Source organism: Anneissia japonica, unplaced genomic scaffold, assembly GCF_011630105.1.
Source record: "Anneissia japonica isolate Jap-2015-1 unplaced genomic scaffold, ASM1163010v1 scaffold287857_len828801_cov194, whole genome shotgun sequence".
Classification (NCBI taxonomy): Eukaryota; Metazoa; Echinodermata; class Crinoidea; order Comatulida; family Comatulidae; genus Anneissia; species Anneissia japonica.
Genome location: NW_022738478.1, coordinates 736948 through 752598, shown reverse-complemented (window position 1 = coordinate 752598; position 15651 = coordinate 736948). Strand labels below are relative to the sequence as shown.

Genomic DNA, 15651 nt, shown 5'->3' with positions numbered 1-15651 from the left:
TATATATATAGAGCGTAGAAAGAGCTATGGCCTAGGAAATGACTGTGTTTGTAGAGTGAAGAAAAGGGAATAATGTAATCCCGTTAGAAACCGAGATTTTTTTTTTTATTTGGCCTACATATTTACCGATATTTCATGAAATTGTTTTAAAGATTTAAAGCAAATTCACTGCTACAGTCATATTTTCGCTATTAGCTTGAGCTACTGTTTAGTGTTCGATTGGGTGAAAACACTGACTGTATCTTGACAGGCACGTCTATCGTATAGACTCTTTAAAATTTGAGAAGAGCCAGTGTTATGGAGGAAACACGAGCCTTTCAGCTGAATCATGGGAAGCGATACCCACTTTTAATATTAATATTCTGTTTGAATCGCTGATGAAATCATGAATACGAGGTTGGTTTACTGTATGTACGTTAACTATGGTAATATTTCGAGAAGAGCGTTTTTGCCACTTGCGAGATTTGATACTCTACTTTCCTCATCAAGATCTTTCTCGTGCCCATGCAAAACCGTACTACGCTCATTATAGATTTATTATTTATCTTAGCCGTTGCATTAAATGAGAAGATTATACAATCTATACACCATTATATTAAATATTTTGCATCGACAATTCTGAAGGTGCACAATATTAAATAGAAAATATATCGGTATCATAAGTCGATTTCGGTAGTAGGCTTGTAACCAGGAGCCCATCTGACGTACGTCAGGGCATAGTTGTTCCCTCAAGTTAAGTGTACATTTATGCAGATGCTGTGCCCTGTAGCTTGTGGGTTGAGCGTCAATAAAATTTTCTTCAAAAAATATATTCTATGATTTGCCTATTGTGATTATTGTTATGAATCGAACGGCCGATTTCATATCATTTGTAATTCAATTACTGTAAGAGTCTTATATTTATTTGAATTAAATATTTTAAATTAATCAATCAATAATAATAATAATAATAGGCCTAATAATAATGATAATAATAGTAATTATTATTATTATCATTTTCTTTCGTTTTTATTATTGTTTTTGTTACTATTGTTCATATTGTTGCTATTGCTAATATTATTATTTATTATTATTGTTTTTATTATTGTTGATGCAGTTGTTACTGTCGTTTTTATTGTTTACTGATATTTTTATTGTTATTGGTTTTGTTATCGCATGGTTGTTATATTATTGTTGTTAGTGTTACCGGTATTTGGCCACTACGTCACTTTCTGCCGTTGTGCTATCGGCTAATTTCTCCATGGTTCTATTATTATATGTGGTCTTCCTCGATTTTCAATACATCCGTGTTCGAATTAAACGGCCGATTTCATATAACTTGAAATTCAATTATTGTAAGAGTCTTATATTCATTTGAATTAAATGTCTTAAATTAATCAATCAATAATAATAATAATAATTATTATTATTATTATTATTATTATTATTATTATTATTATTATTATTATTATTATTGTTATCATTTTCTGGTTTATTTCGTTTTTATTATTGTTTTTGTTACTATTGTTAATAGTGTTACCATTGCTAATATTGTTATTTATTATTATTGTTTTTATTATTGTTGATGCAGTTGTTACTGTCGTTTTTATTGTTTACTGATATTTTTTATTGTTATTGGTTTTGTAATTGCATGGTCGTTATATTATTGATGTTAGTGTTACCGGTATTTGACCACGACGTCACTTTCTGTCGTTGTGCTATCGGCTAATTCCTCCATGGTTCTATTATTATATGTGATCTTCCTCGATTTTCATTACATCCTTGTTCTTCTTCACTGAGCGAATCTCTTTTCAATGCAAGTCGTCGACGATAGTTCATTCCGAACATAAATGTACATTCAGTTAGGCTAAAAATATCATACTAAATATATATACCTCTGAACAATTTATATCCTGATGTTATCTAAATTAAATGCGCTTGTGTTACAAGTTACGACGTTTAAAGTTAAACATAACGGAGGCTTTTAACTTCCATGAGCTATCGTCGCCATTTTATCGATAATTTGATATCATTTCTATTTATATCGATGATATACATATTGCACATTGATTAATTACACATATTGGCGTGATTATTTTTATCAGCCCCTTTGATTAAAATACTTTCCCTAAGCCTGGATTGCCCCTTCACCTCAATTTCCATCCTTTCTCAATGCATCATCCGTATGTTAAAGCTGAATCATCTCTCGTTGAATGGTTGTAACAACTCTATGGTGGCAGACCATAAATCATTCGATGTGTCAAGTGGCGTATGTGTCGAATGTAATGTAGCGATGTGTCAGGGTGCTGCAGATAATGATTGGTAGAAGAACTAGAGTATTCCCCCTATCTTTATGATAAAATTGTGTAGGCCTACAGTATACGAATGAAACAACTAAAACCAGGGCCGCCGAGAGCGTTTCCGGAGTTCAAGGACTACCCACTTTAGTGCCCATTGCGTTCGAATGACAAACAATCAGTAGTGTGGGGCGTAACCCCCAAAATTATTGAACCCAGGACACTTGAGTCGGCTGTCCTTTCTCCACCCCCACCTCGGCCCTAAATCGATGACGCAATAGATACTTTTAAATTTATCGATAGCATTCTCAAAGAAATATTCTCTATACAATTGGAATATTACCGGTTGCTTAACGCTGCCTGTGAAATGAATAATCCATTGTATCATGGAGCATTGTACAAAATAAAATGATTATTTAACCATCTCGTTGGGTATAGCATCCGTATTAATTTCTTTGTCCGTGTTTCAACACGTTTTCATATCCAACTGTGATAAAACATTTATGTTCGCATTACATTCAACACATACGCCATTTTAGAGAAAGCCAACATTGCGTACCACACCAGCTTCTTTACATTTGAACGTCCATCAACGCCATCAGTAGGGTGCTAATGTTAACCACATGTCCACAGTACTATATTACGTTCATGCATGTGAATTTACAAAAAAAAAATCATTCTTTATAGAGGGCAGCATAATATCTGTACTTAAAGTTAACTGCTACTACATTAGAACAAACCATTATAATAAACCACGCTCGACTAAATTATGCCTGTTTTAAAGCTTCAATGTAATTAATTCCTCCATGACGTAATTAGCTTTCATTTGCCTGCTCCTACGCTGATTACCAGCAACAACACTTAAGCATGCGGACTCAATGACCAGGAAAAACTAAGCGCTTAGTAACAGAATATGCGCTATATAAAAAATGAAATAATAATAATAATAATAATAATATTAATAATTATTATTAATAATAGTAATAATAATAATTAATAATAATAATAATAATAAAAAATAATAATAATAATAATAATAATAATAATTTAAAAAAATAATAAAAAATAATAATAATATAGAGAATGTTCTTACTTACACGACACCCAAGGCATTGGTACCTTTTTAATTTGAAATGAAGTGAATTAAACAGAAAGTGTGAACTTTTTACATAGAAAAAATGTACAGCATCTTCGCGTCTACACTGCCTAAATAGAGGTATTGGTATTGGTGGGCATTTAGAGAGCGTATAATACAGTGTCTCTATGCGCAAAGATACAAACACACTCTCTCCTGGCTCGTGTTCATCTAGTCTAAACAATCTTCTTATAATCCACAGTTTACAGCTATTCGTATCTGAAAAGAAAGGTGCTATATAACTAACTAGATTAGATTAGATTTTAAGTGTGACATTGACATGAATGTAAATTAAGCGTGTCATGTCATATATTGTATAATAATAGATACAAATAATTTTGTTGTCTTTGTAGTTTGTGATTAAATTACCTGTAACTTCTTGTTATATGTCATTAACAAAATTGGAATTAATGTCATTAATCAAGGGTTAATATACCGTAACACTCATTTTTCATTGTTAAATTTATTTTCGTTGAATCATAAAGTAACTTTTTATATGTTAACAATTACATATGAATCAGACGGTGCTATTAAACGGAAATTACTATTAATATTTCGATTAGATAGCTAGAACAATTTAAAGTCAATGACCTTTAATAATTGAATTCATACGGGTTGACTGCGTGAAAAGAGATTAAAAACGATTGTACACACTTGACACAAGAAGTACAGCCAGTCTTCCAAGTAATCAAGCGGTATTTGTATTCACCAGGTTTACATACAAAAAAAATGCTGTTTACAATCGTTTTTTTCCATACTTACCAAGCAGTAAATGAAATAGCATACTTGGTATTTCCAACAATATCGTTTCCGGTTGAACAATATTATTTTGTTTACGTACCGTAATAAATAAGTAGTTCCAACTCAAACTTAAATATCAGAGTTTTATCACAAATTGGGCGAGGACATTCCGAATAACTCACATAGACGTGAATAGATTGTCGTACAGAATCAGCTTATCATTGTATAGTTTACCAGGCAACGGTTACATTTATTTGACACAAAGGTCTACAATATTGACATTATAGCTACTCATTAGGTAAAATCATTTTGACTTAAGATACAGTTCATACAACGTCACCGTGTTTTAATTCTCATTAATAAAATACAATGTATCTAGAGGTACGGTACCGTACCGTACGTTATCTCGGTAATAATAAATAAATAAATAAATAAGGTTAGGGTTGGCATCAGCTAGGAACACTCACCATTACCGAGATACCATACGGTACGGTACCACTGCCAATAAAATAACTAAAACTCAACTTAGAAGGTATCAGCTTGAATTTCTTGAAATGATTGTAAAACTGCAATTTGGCCCCTGAACACTCTTTTTACATTGAGCATTTATTTCACAACGGAACGTCTGTCGAATTTAATTGCCCGTAACAAACTTACGCAGGTCCAGTCTCATAGACATCATGAAGAGTTTTCTGTTAGGATGCCAATAGGAAGTCAGCTACATTGATGCTTAGGCATAATGATAGGACAGTCAGATACCGGCATCGTTTGAGGTCTTCTGAGTAATGTTTGGGGGTGGAGCTCAAAGTTCCGGCAAACGAAATAGTGATTTTAGTGGTTCCTTTGCTGAGTTTCTTTGATAAGTTAAATAGGTCATTATGCCTTAGTTATTATAGAGAGATAGTGTGTAATTAATTGCTCTAAAATCAAATTCGACCATTAACACCATTACTATTAAAAGAAAATGCGTCTTTAGTAAAACGCATTATTTGAATTTACATTTATTTGCTTTTCATATTATTTTATCTTCATGACTAACTATCGTAATGATATTTATATTTTTCAGAAAGTCTTGCAATGATGTGGACGTAGCACCTGTAGTGATGGACACACGTTCAGTCCTTGATGGCAGGGGTCTCTTCCTTGGGTCAAATTCGCCTTTTCAACCACCTGCCCACGTGGCAGCAGCCCCACCAACCCAAGGAACTGGTAGTGGAGGCCTTCATCACCTTGGTTCAATGTGCCAAATACCTAATGTTGGTTCATCACATCGGTCTAGGCGATCCCCACCTGTGGCACCAACGATGACATCGGTTTCAGGACAGACGTCAAGCTTACCTGCACATTTTCAAGGCGCAGGAAAATGTTTTCCTCCGCCACCGCAGTCTCTGCCCGGAGCAAGTTCAGGTAGGTCATGCCATTTCGCATTGTACACTTATTTTTGCTTCAGATCAAACCGGATTCTTCCTTAGCCATAGAACGTTGACTGCTGGGCAACACTCGTTCATGTGGTCGATGATTTGAATGGGCCAGTATTCAATATATCCCTGTTTTTTAGTCCTGATGCAAGTACATTATCGGTGTGATAAAGAATATAATGATACAGATATGCATAAATATATTTTTAAAAAAGTGCTAAATTGGTACATACGGAACGGACGCCCTCAATTGTAATTTTGTCTCATAATAAATTGATAAAGATGTGAATTCATACAATCTTTTCTATTTTTAAATATCTAAATAAATGTGATTAAAAACAAGGTTTTTAAAACAATAAAGAATGTTGGTAGTACCTATGGATATCTATCATCGAAGTTTCTCTGTTGTCATTTTGACGACTAGCATAATGGAACAGTTAAGAGTGTATCATCAAATCAATGTACTAATTTGTGTGATGTGCCCCTGTGATGTGGCCACATATATAGGCATGATGATGTTATATCACACCATAATATTGGCATAACACAGTTAATTTTTCCAATTAAATTTTATAGTGTATAGTGTGTAGTGTATTTTTTTTAATGCTTTTTTTTATATAGGTGGCAGTTATCCTTCGTGCCTTTCAAATTTCCTACAACCAAGTAGGTCACCTGACGTGTTCAAGCATCACCAAGGAGAAGTAGGACTATCTTCCCATTCCATGCCTCTGGCATCGCATTACTGGCCTCATACGTCAGAAGGTGCTCTTTATTCCATATTATGCATTAATAATGATGATGAGAAGAATGTTGGTGGTGATGTTGTTGTTGATGATTATGATGATGATTATTATTATTATTATCCTATTGGTATGAGTTTGTAAAAGATAACAAATAGCGCCATCGTTTGCTCCACAAAATAAACTTATATAAAATATTATTATTATTATTATTATATATATATATATATATATATATATATATATATATTCAGATCCTTAAAATGATTTATCTATTTAATTACAGGCTTGCACCCATTTCCACCACCTTTTTACCATCCATACCTACCATTAACGCCGCTTCACCCGTCAGCTCCGGACGCCCTAACTTCACTCGCACATGTTGTTACTCCAAGAATTGGTCAGTTGCTTTGGTTAAAACAATAAAACATATATTTTGTGCAAGACAATTGAATTGAAATTATTTATCAATGGTCAACTAAAGAATTAGTTGATTAATTATTATTAAAATACGCCATGTGAATGTTTCGAACTTCCAGATTAGATATGCGCATTTCAAACTTTTTAATCTTTGTTATGTATAAAAATAAAATTTTAATTCGATTTTCCGAGAAAACTTTAAAATTATAATTATTAATAAAGTTTGTGCCCTTAAATTTTATTTATCTTTCAAGCAGCTGATACGACCCTTCCGTCCCTAATTCGACCACCGTCACATGGAGACCTCCTGCCATTTTACCACCACGGCGACAGTTTAAATACAGCCAACGTTGAACGTTACAAAGAAATTACGAAAGGACAGACCAGTAAGACTGAACACAAAAGTAGGAAAACAAATGAAGGAAATAAAAAAAGAAGTGATAAAGCTGATCATGATAAACAACGTAAAGATGATTTAAGAGACAATGCCGTCAAAGGCCAAAGTAAACAAAAACTAACATCAAATAATGAAAAAACTAACATACCGTCAGAACCAAGTCAACCAACAGAAATGCAGCTGAAAGAGGAACATAAATCAAGTGTAGCACAGGTTCCGAAGGAAATTAAGAACCAAAGTTCAGAGAATATAAGTAAAGCCAAAGATTTTTGTGAAAAGATTAGTACACCGGAACAGATACAGAACAAAAGTCAGGGAAAGTTAGAAACTTTTCATAACGAACTAATTAAAGATGTAGAAACGACCGAAGGTAAAGGTGGACAAGAACCAATAGACCATAAGAAAATAAGTGCCAAAGAATGTATTCTAAAGAAAGATAAAATTTCGGAAAACGTCTCCGAGAAGTTAGCGCTAACAAATACAATCTCAAGAGTTGTAGAAAATCTGAATGTGGAAGCTACATCGAAGACTATTCATCCAGGACACAGTGAACACAAGGATGTTGTTTTAACAGATTCCGTTGAGCTTCCAAAAAACGAACAGTCACAAATAAAGACCTCGTCATTTTCACCAACACAGCCGACGCCCTCGCAACAAGTAGTGACGGAGCCAGTGAAGTTAACAGTTGCACCAGTATTACCAACGTCAAAATGTTCTTCTACTACAATGTGTCCGTTATCTACACCTCCTAAAACATTGTTGAATGTTGGGACAAAATCAGAACTTGAAGCCATTGAACTCGTTTCTAAAAATCCTGTAAAACTAGGTAGTACGAAGACATCGCCTGCACAGTTAATGTCAGGATCTCCTCCTGTAAATCCCTCATCAACTTCAAATAGTCCTTCAAATGTCTGTCACACATCTTCTTCAAGATATACAGGTAACACTCTTTTAATTATATAATATGTAATATTTTTAAAACCACAACATTAAATTTCATGATTTACTAACATTACTTGCACTTTTAAGTCCAAATGTGTTATATATCCGAACTTTTCGTACGCTTGGGTCAAGACTTAAAACCGACCGATACGTCTTGCTAAAAAAAAACGAAGGAAAGTTAGCTAATACAGCCTATGTCATACTATTTTTATAACCCGCTAATGTATTGTACAGGTCTATCCCTCCTAACAAATTAATAGTATCATTTTTTTTTCATAATTTGTGTAATGAATCGCTTTCCTATTTTGATTTATTTCAGTCTCTTCGGGTCAGAACAAATTCTCTACAGTTAATCAGCCCACATCATCTTCCCTCACTAGTCTTCCTCTCTACGTTAACGGTACAGGTTGCATGACTGTTCAACGCGAGTCCCACCACGGAGTGGTCAGGGATGGCACAAAGGTACATGCTACAACTTTCGTTCCTGCAATGGGTGACTACATTCCAACATTCGGTTCCGGATCGGCTCACCGAGAAGGCAAGCCAAAGTCAAGTTCTGTTGTTCCTGGAGTTGATCACACAAAAGTTACTATCAAAAAAGAGAAAGGAAACTCCTTCAAGATGTCATCGACTTCAATTGAAACCAAAGATATTTGTAATTTAGCTGATGAGCGTGGTAAAGGTGATAGTTTCAGTTTGAAAAACGACTCAAATTCACACGTATTGACAAAACAATTAGAGATCGATCCCAAGATGAGTTATCAGTCAACGGATTCGATAAAAGTAGAACAATTTAGGTCACAGGATAATGTTATGAATGTGGGTAGAGATGGAGTGATATCTGTACAAAAACAGACTGAAAAATTTAACAAGATTGAAGTGCCAAAAACTATGGAGGAAGCGAAACACTCGCCAAAGGACCAACATATAAAAACTTCCAAAACCATCACCAGTAGGACTCACCATCGTTCTGGAGAAGATAACTCCAACAAACATGCTAAAAATATCACCGAAAACTACCCGAGTAGAAAACAAGATTTTGCTGGTGTTAAGACTGGACCAAAAGCCTTAGAATCTACTCAGCAGGGCAGATCTACACCAAGTGGCAAAGCACCACCGCCAGTTGGCATTGCTGTCGCCCAGAAGAGACATGGCAGAGATGCTGGAATGGGCCCTTCAAGATCACGGGGTAGGTATAACACGTTGCTTTATTATGAATAGACTAAACGTACCTCCAAATACAGAAAGAGAGGCCATGAATTGACGTTTCGACTTTATTGGGTCATCTTGTGTGAAACAATTGCCAAAAAAAGTTTGTGAATGAGGAGATTAACAATAGCCATTGCAAAGTATGGTGGTTGTAATATGAACACTTTATGTATCAGAGTGGAGCTTTAGCTTATTGAGTAATCTTGTAATCATGTGTTTTTTACCTTTAAAACTTGTTTTCCTAAACTAATGAGAGTTTGAAAACCATCTAAATAGTAATTTTTGCAATTAAACAAGTATCCTGACATAATAAAATACAAGATTGATCCTTTTAATATACACAAATATTATTTTGCGTCGTCTTATGTTATTGACTATGATAACTATTTAGTTGTTGTAAATATTCACAACACTTGCTACTTCAGGGAAGTATAGTTTACAGTCTGGATCTAGACCTGCAAGTGGGGACGCAAATTGTGAAGGCACTCGTGGGAAGTAAGTAAGACTGCGATAGTAGTATGTTATATGAACTATATCGCGCACAAATCCCGAAGAACTATATTAGGTCTTTGGATACGGAATCAAACAGACACAACATGCAACCGCCTCCATTCCCTAGGTAGTATTGCTATTTATGCGTATAATTTAGCGCTACAATTTCATTTTAAACATTCACCTTCTACAAGGCACCTATTTATTCAGTGGGACAACATCAATCTCCAACCCACGACATCTTATTCCAAAGCCTTAAGCGCTGCAACACACAACTTCCACAAAATAGGTTAATAAAATATTTGTTAATACGTTGTCATGATTTTAGTGTTATAATTAGCCAAATTTAAATTTAATTACTCCTCAGGTTTGATATTGCTGACGGTTCCAGACCACCTTCAAACAATCGACTTGGATCAAATCTGATAGTTACAGGTACAGTTTAGTATTTACTATCACGCAAGTTAATTATTATTTTAAATACGCTGCAACATGATCAATAAATCTGTGGTTTTATTTTATCAAAGGAGGCGAAGATTATCGACGTAGTTCGTTGCTGAAGTCCGAGTCTTCAACGCCTGCAATAACTCATGACCCCCATTGGTACACACGAATGGCAGCTACTCGTCCTACCTACCTGCCTGGTGGTGCTTACGGACTTTCATCAACGCACCCGGCAACATACAACCCAGCTGTTGGAGATTCGGCACAAGGTCAACTTCCTCTGCCTCCTCCTGGTTGGCAGCTAGCTAAAGATCCGGCAACCGGTCAGTTACTTTGGATACCAACAATTGATGCTGGAGGTAAGCCGGGTTTTGATCTTAAAAATAAACAAATTAAAAAACGTACTTCGGTAATATATGATGGTATGTATAATATTATGAAAATGTAATTTTTTACCACCAACTTTATGCCTATAAATTCTAACAAATTATCCGGCTTTTGATGTGTGTAAATTATATTTAACACTCTATTCAAAGTGTCTTTGTTTGGTAGATTTATACACCAAATATTAATGTCTCGAGACTACTAAACTAAATTCTGTTATTGATTGGGTTTTTAGGATTTCCATATTTTGTTCCTCCTCATCTTCAACACCCAAGCCACCAACTCTTGATGAGTCAACATATGTACGGCATAAACACCCCCGAACGACAAGAACAAGCTAGTCAGGAATACCAAGCAGCCGTACAACAGCAACAACAAGCCTATGCAGAGTATGCCAGACAGTTTCACGAAAGACAAGAACAGCACAAACGTGAATTATCAAGGCCTAGATCGGCCCTCGATTATGTTCAGAATCAAGAAAAAGCTGCTGAAGTTACTCATTGTCATCCCTATTTACCAGGCATTGGGCACTTAGGCTTGCCAGCTGTGTACCCAGGGCATGGAGGTATACAGTATGTGTTTGATCCAGCAACAAGGGCTTTTATTCCTGTTCAATCACCTTCAATTTCTATTGATGAAAAACATCGTCCAAAGCCTCCTTCCTCTCGGGGCTCAAGTGCGTCTGAACTACATTCTCCAAAGTCAACGTCCCATTCTGCAAAATCCGAACCCAAGGACAAGCAATGCCGAGAAAATGCAACTGTTGTCAAGAGCATTAGTGTCCAGACATTTACGGAGCATGTTGCCAAAGACTTAAAGACTGATGAATTGAACAAAGAAAAGTTAGACGGACATTGCGAGAGTTCTGACAATGAAATTATCGATGTTGGTGGAACACAAACAATCCAACCACTGAGCCCACTCAAAATTAACACATCTCCGCCTGAATCTACCCCAGTGACTACTGGAACTCCTATACAATCTGGGGAAGCTTTAGATCTAAGTATGAAAACAGATAGCCAAGGGGATCCATTAGCTTTTTCAATACAGAAATCAACGGAAAACCTCTGTGAAAGTGTACCAGAACATGAAAGTATATCAAATGTATCTGTACAAGAGTCAAACATCAATGATATTGATAGATCTGAGGATGTTACTTGTGCTATGCAGGCCCTTCTTAACCTTACTGCATCGGTTCCTGTTGTTGAGACTGCCAAACCAGCCCAATTAGATGCGCCTGATGTCGTCGACATCAGTCAGCTTGCGTCGCTTAATGGGATTGCTCTGTTAAGTGCTGTGGCTCAACAGAAACCCTTCTGTGAATACTGTAAGGTTTTACTCATTTCTATTGTTTCGTTAAACTAACTGTTATGATTCATACTGTATCTCACAAATGTCATTTGGCTTATTACTCATGATTCATATACCATATTAACACATCACAATACATCATTCATTCATACATTTATTTATTCATTGTATAAATATAAAATCTATAGGCATGATTTTAAAATTGTAATTATACCTGAAGTGGAGTTGTAGCTTAATGGTTTGCCTACTGTATCAGTCACAGTGTCCTGGGTTCAAATACTTGTCGATAGATGTTTTTTTTTTCTCATTGATAAACTGACTCTACTCTGTCTCATAATGAGATTTGAGCCGGGCACTCACTGCGTCGTATGACGAATCCAACTCCGCTCCCTCCGCCGTCTGCTGATTGTCGCTAGCAGTCTGAATGGATCGTCATTAAAAACGATCCGTTGCGCGCGCGTCGTCGCGATAGAATCGCGTCGGCCGACGACCGTCGTGCGCAGTGAGTACCCGGGTTAAGCTTAGGCCTATCATTATTCTGCCATATAATGGACCTTTCCTGTAAGCCCCGCCCCTTGGATATTGTAGCCGAGGTCCCACAAGACGACAGTTTTAAAACATACGCGAACACGTGCGTTTGTGGGACAACACGTGTGTTTGTCAGACGCGCGCGTATTCCTAGCGCTGTTCTGATTAGTCAGTTGTTAAGTTTGATTGACACTCCGGAAAGGTCTATTGGCTAGTTATGTATCTGTTGTTAGCTGCGATAAATAAAATGATAAATACTTTTAAATAGCAAATATTTAACTGATGGTTTTGTACTTATTAGCATTCTCTGAAAGCTCAGAATTGAAAGATGTAAAGGAAGAAGAACCAATCGAAAAGCTTACAGGCAACACAGTCAGCTCAGCTGATTCACAGTCTGCCAGTGAACTGCTCTACAAACAGCGTCTTGCAAAGATGAAGAAAGATGAAGAAAGTAAGTGGTTGAAAAAAAAAATTATGATTTGTAATAATACAAATATCCTGTTTACACTAATCTATCTTTCGTTGTATAATATAATTTTAAATTATTTATTCATTATTCATGTGATAAATACTTGAATTGTCAATATTTGAATGTGACAACATCATGTCCATATAATAGGCAATTCACGGATGTATGTTGCAGAATATGTGATTGTGCTGACAAAGCATTATTTTATGATGAAAATCCATTTTAATAAACAGAAACATTAGGCAGCGACGACGTCAAGATGGGTAGTGACATGATGAATCCAAATGAGCTAGAGATGAGAATGAAAATGGCAGAAATCCAACGAAAGTATAAAGAACGTAAGAGGGAATTGGACAGACTGCAAAGGAGAAAGTTAAAAAAGTACGTAAATATGCATTTGCTGAGTGAATATGTTTTGCATAATCTTATGTTTGTGTAAATTTTTTGGCTTACTGGGTTATGCTTAGGCCAGGCCTTTTTAGGCTAATAATTTGCACATTATTCACTTTTAAATATATTTTGTTAACCATTTTTCGTTATACGTTTCAAATATTGTTTATAAATTATATTCAGAATTCAGAAAGTGGACAGCAAGAAGAGTCCAGGACGTCCCAGGAAACGACGGTCGAGCTCCAAACATGCAGCGAAGACAGTTGCAATACCGAATTATAGGTAAACATCATTATGTAAAGGAAACAACAAGGTTAATTGTGAACATGTGGTTAGCAAAATTATTTTCTTTTTTCTTCTGATGATCTGCTGGCACACTGTCATCGAAACCTCGAAACAACCCCCAAACTAAATCATGAACTGCGAAACAATCATATATTTTTTTTTATTTTTGCAGGGCAAGTCGTCCTGATTCCACCGGCATACTACTGTCGGCAGCTGAAAAGGTGGATAGTTTACCGCAATTACATTTCCATGCTGAGAAAATTGTTCCCAGTAAAACTTTAACTGAAAATAAAAAGAAAGTAAGGAACTCCAGTTATTACATGTTTTATGTTAATAGAAGAGAATGGGGATAGTATAAGGTACGTCCACTGTACGGATTAGTTGGTTGGATTTCATCAGTGTGAAACAAACCAAGGTTAACACACAAAAGTCCGAAGAATTATTTCCAGTTATACTTTTCTGGTGGTGAATTGGGAGCGACTTTTTTACTGTTTTCCAATGTACTGTTTTCTTTAACGTGTACAAGAGCCATGTTTCACACTGGACTCATTACTTAAACGTCTATTCCGATAACAGTTGACAATTCTTGCGTTTTAGCCCACTACAGATGTTTGGATCTAGAATGCAAAGAAACACAACGGCTCTGCAATAACTTATAACGATTTCATTTTTTCCAGAATACTACGAAAAAGTTGCAAGAAAAATTACTTATGACTGCTGTTATGAAAAAAAATAACAAGTCTTCAGTAAAAGCTAAAAGTAAAGAAGGTATGAGTTCACATTTGACTGCCTACGAGTGAAGTCTATTTTGCGACTAGTTACCTAGATAATATACTTTTTACCTTTGATCCTTATAATAACGACATACCCTCCCAACTATTTATTATACTGGTATGATGTTAATGATATTTATACATTTTGTTGTTCTTATTTGAAGGTCAAACATTGACGAATGCAACGAATGTTGACAAACCAAAAAAGAAAAAGAAAAAGAAAATGCAACCAGGTGATTCCCCCAAAAAAGGTAAGTTGATATTGAGCTTTAATATTTTCATGTACTACTGTATTATTTTTCTAGCATTTGTAAAATACAAATTGCATTCATTTTATGACCATTCTCTGAAAAAATAAACTCATCTGTTTCCATGTCCAATTTATAAAATTTTTATAAAAAAAAAAACATGCATTTGAATGTTTAGATCACAATCTTTTTTTACATACTGAAGGATGACGTCTACAGCCTGACGGTTGTGACGTCACCAGTCCAATAACATTTAGTGTTACAAGAAACAAGAAATACCAACTGGTAATGCCCCTTGTAACATCACAACAGGCGTGAAACGTCATCATTTTTGTGTCTAAATATGCACTCTCTTTTGATTATTTTTTCAACAGCAAAACCCCCAACTTCAAAAACATTGTCCAAGAAAACTAACCCAAGCAACCTACTAAGTCCGTCGAATGAAGAACCCAAGCCACTACCAATGCCAGGAGAAGACACAGGTAAACAACTAGTGTTAGACGCCGCAATCAAGAGAGTCATACAGAAATCGTCAAGCAAGCATGTTGGTCCAAAGGCAAAAATCTCTGTCCCAGTTAAAAAACCAGAAGTGCGTTATTCACAAGTGTATGGTAAGTAGATATTTCTATTTTATGTCTAATGTATCCATTCTTTTTAGTTTCTTTTTTCAATTACATTTTATTGAGAAAAGAGCGTAATAGGTTTGTCGCAACAAAAGAGTTTACTTCTTGATATTTTATATAATTAAAATTTCTGTAAAGTGTATTGATTTATTTTATCTTCGATTTTTTTAATTCAATTTCTTAAGGGGACAGCGACTCAGATGATTCTCAGGAAGAGAGCTTACCTCTCGGGCAATTGAGTTTCTTTCCAAGAACTAAGAAAACACTCAGAATGGAAAAAGTATCGACAGAGAAAGGAAAGTCACCAAAAAAGAAGAAACGCTCCCATTCAGATGATTCCAAGGGTACCGGTAGGTAATCTTATTTAAAGTTTAGATACTCATGTCATAATAAGACTGTAAATGGTCTTGCGGTAATGCTTTATAC

The 15651-nt window shown here is 35.4% G+C and overlaps 1 protein-coding gene across 1 annotated transcript in view; it reads left to right on the top strand.

The window, feature by feature from the left end:
* Positions 1 to 15651, top strand: part of LOC117117580 — a gene marked incomplete in the record, with an annotated part of 57208 nt that overhangs the window by 35437 nt on the left and 6120 nt on the right. The window contains 17 exon segments of the mRNA XM_033261926.1: positions 5219 to 5559; positions 6192 to 6332; positions 6597 to 6710; positions 6988 to 8067; positions 8389 to 9258; positions 9704 to 9773; positions 10138 to 10205; positions 10298 to 10573; positions 10834 to 11925; positions 12739 to 12888; positions 13140 to 13287; positions 13480 to 13578; positions 13754 to 13880; positions 14259 to 14349; positions 14519 to 14605; positions 14977 to 15213; positions 15411 to 15575. Coding sequence (XP_033117817.1) covers positions 5256 to 5559; positions 6192 to 6332; positions 6597 to 6710; positions 6988 to 8067; positions 8389 to 9258; positions 9704 to 9773; positions 10138 to 10205; positions 10298 to 10573; positions 10834 to 11925; positions 12739 to 12888; positions 13140 to 13287; positions 13480 to 13578; positions 13754 to 13880; positions 14259 to 14349; positions 14519 to 14605; positions 14977 to 15213; positions 15411 to 15575 — 5119 coding nt within the window.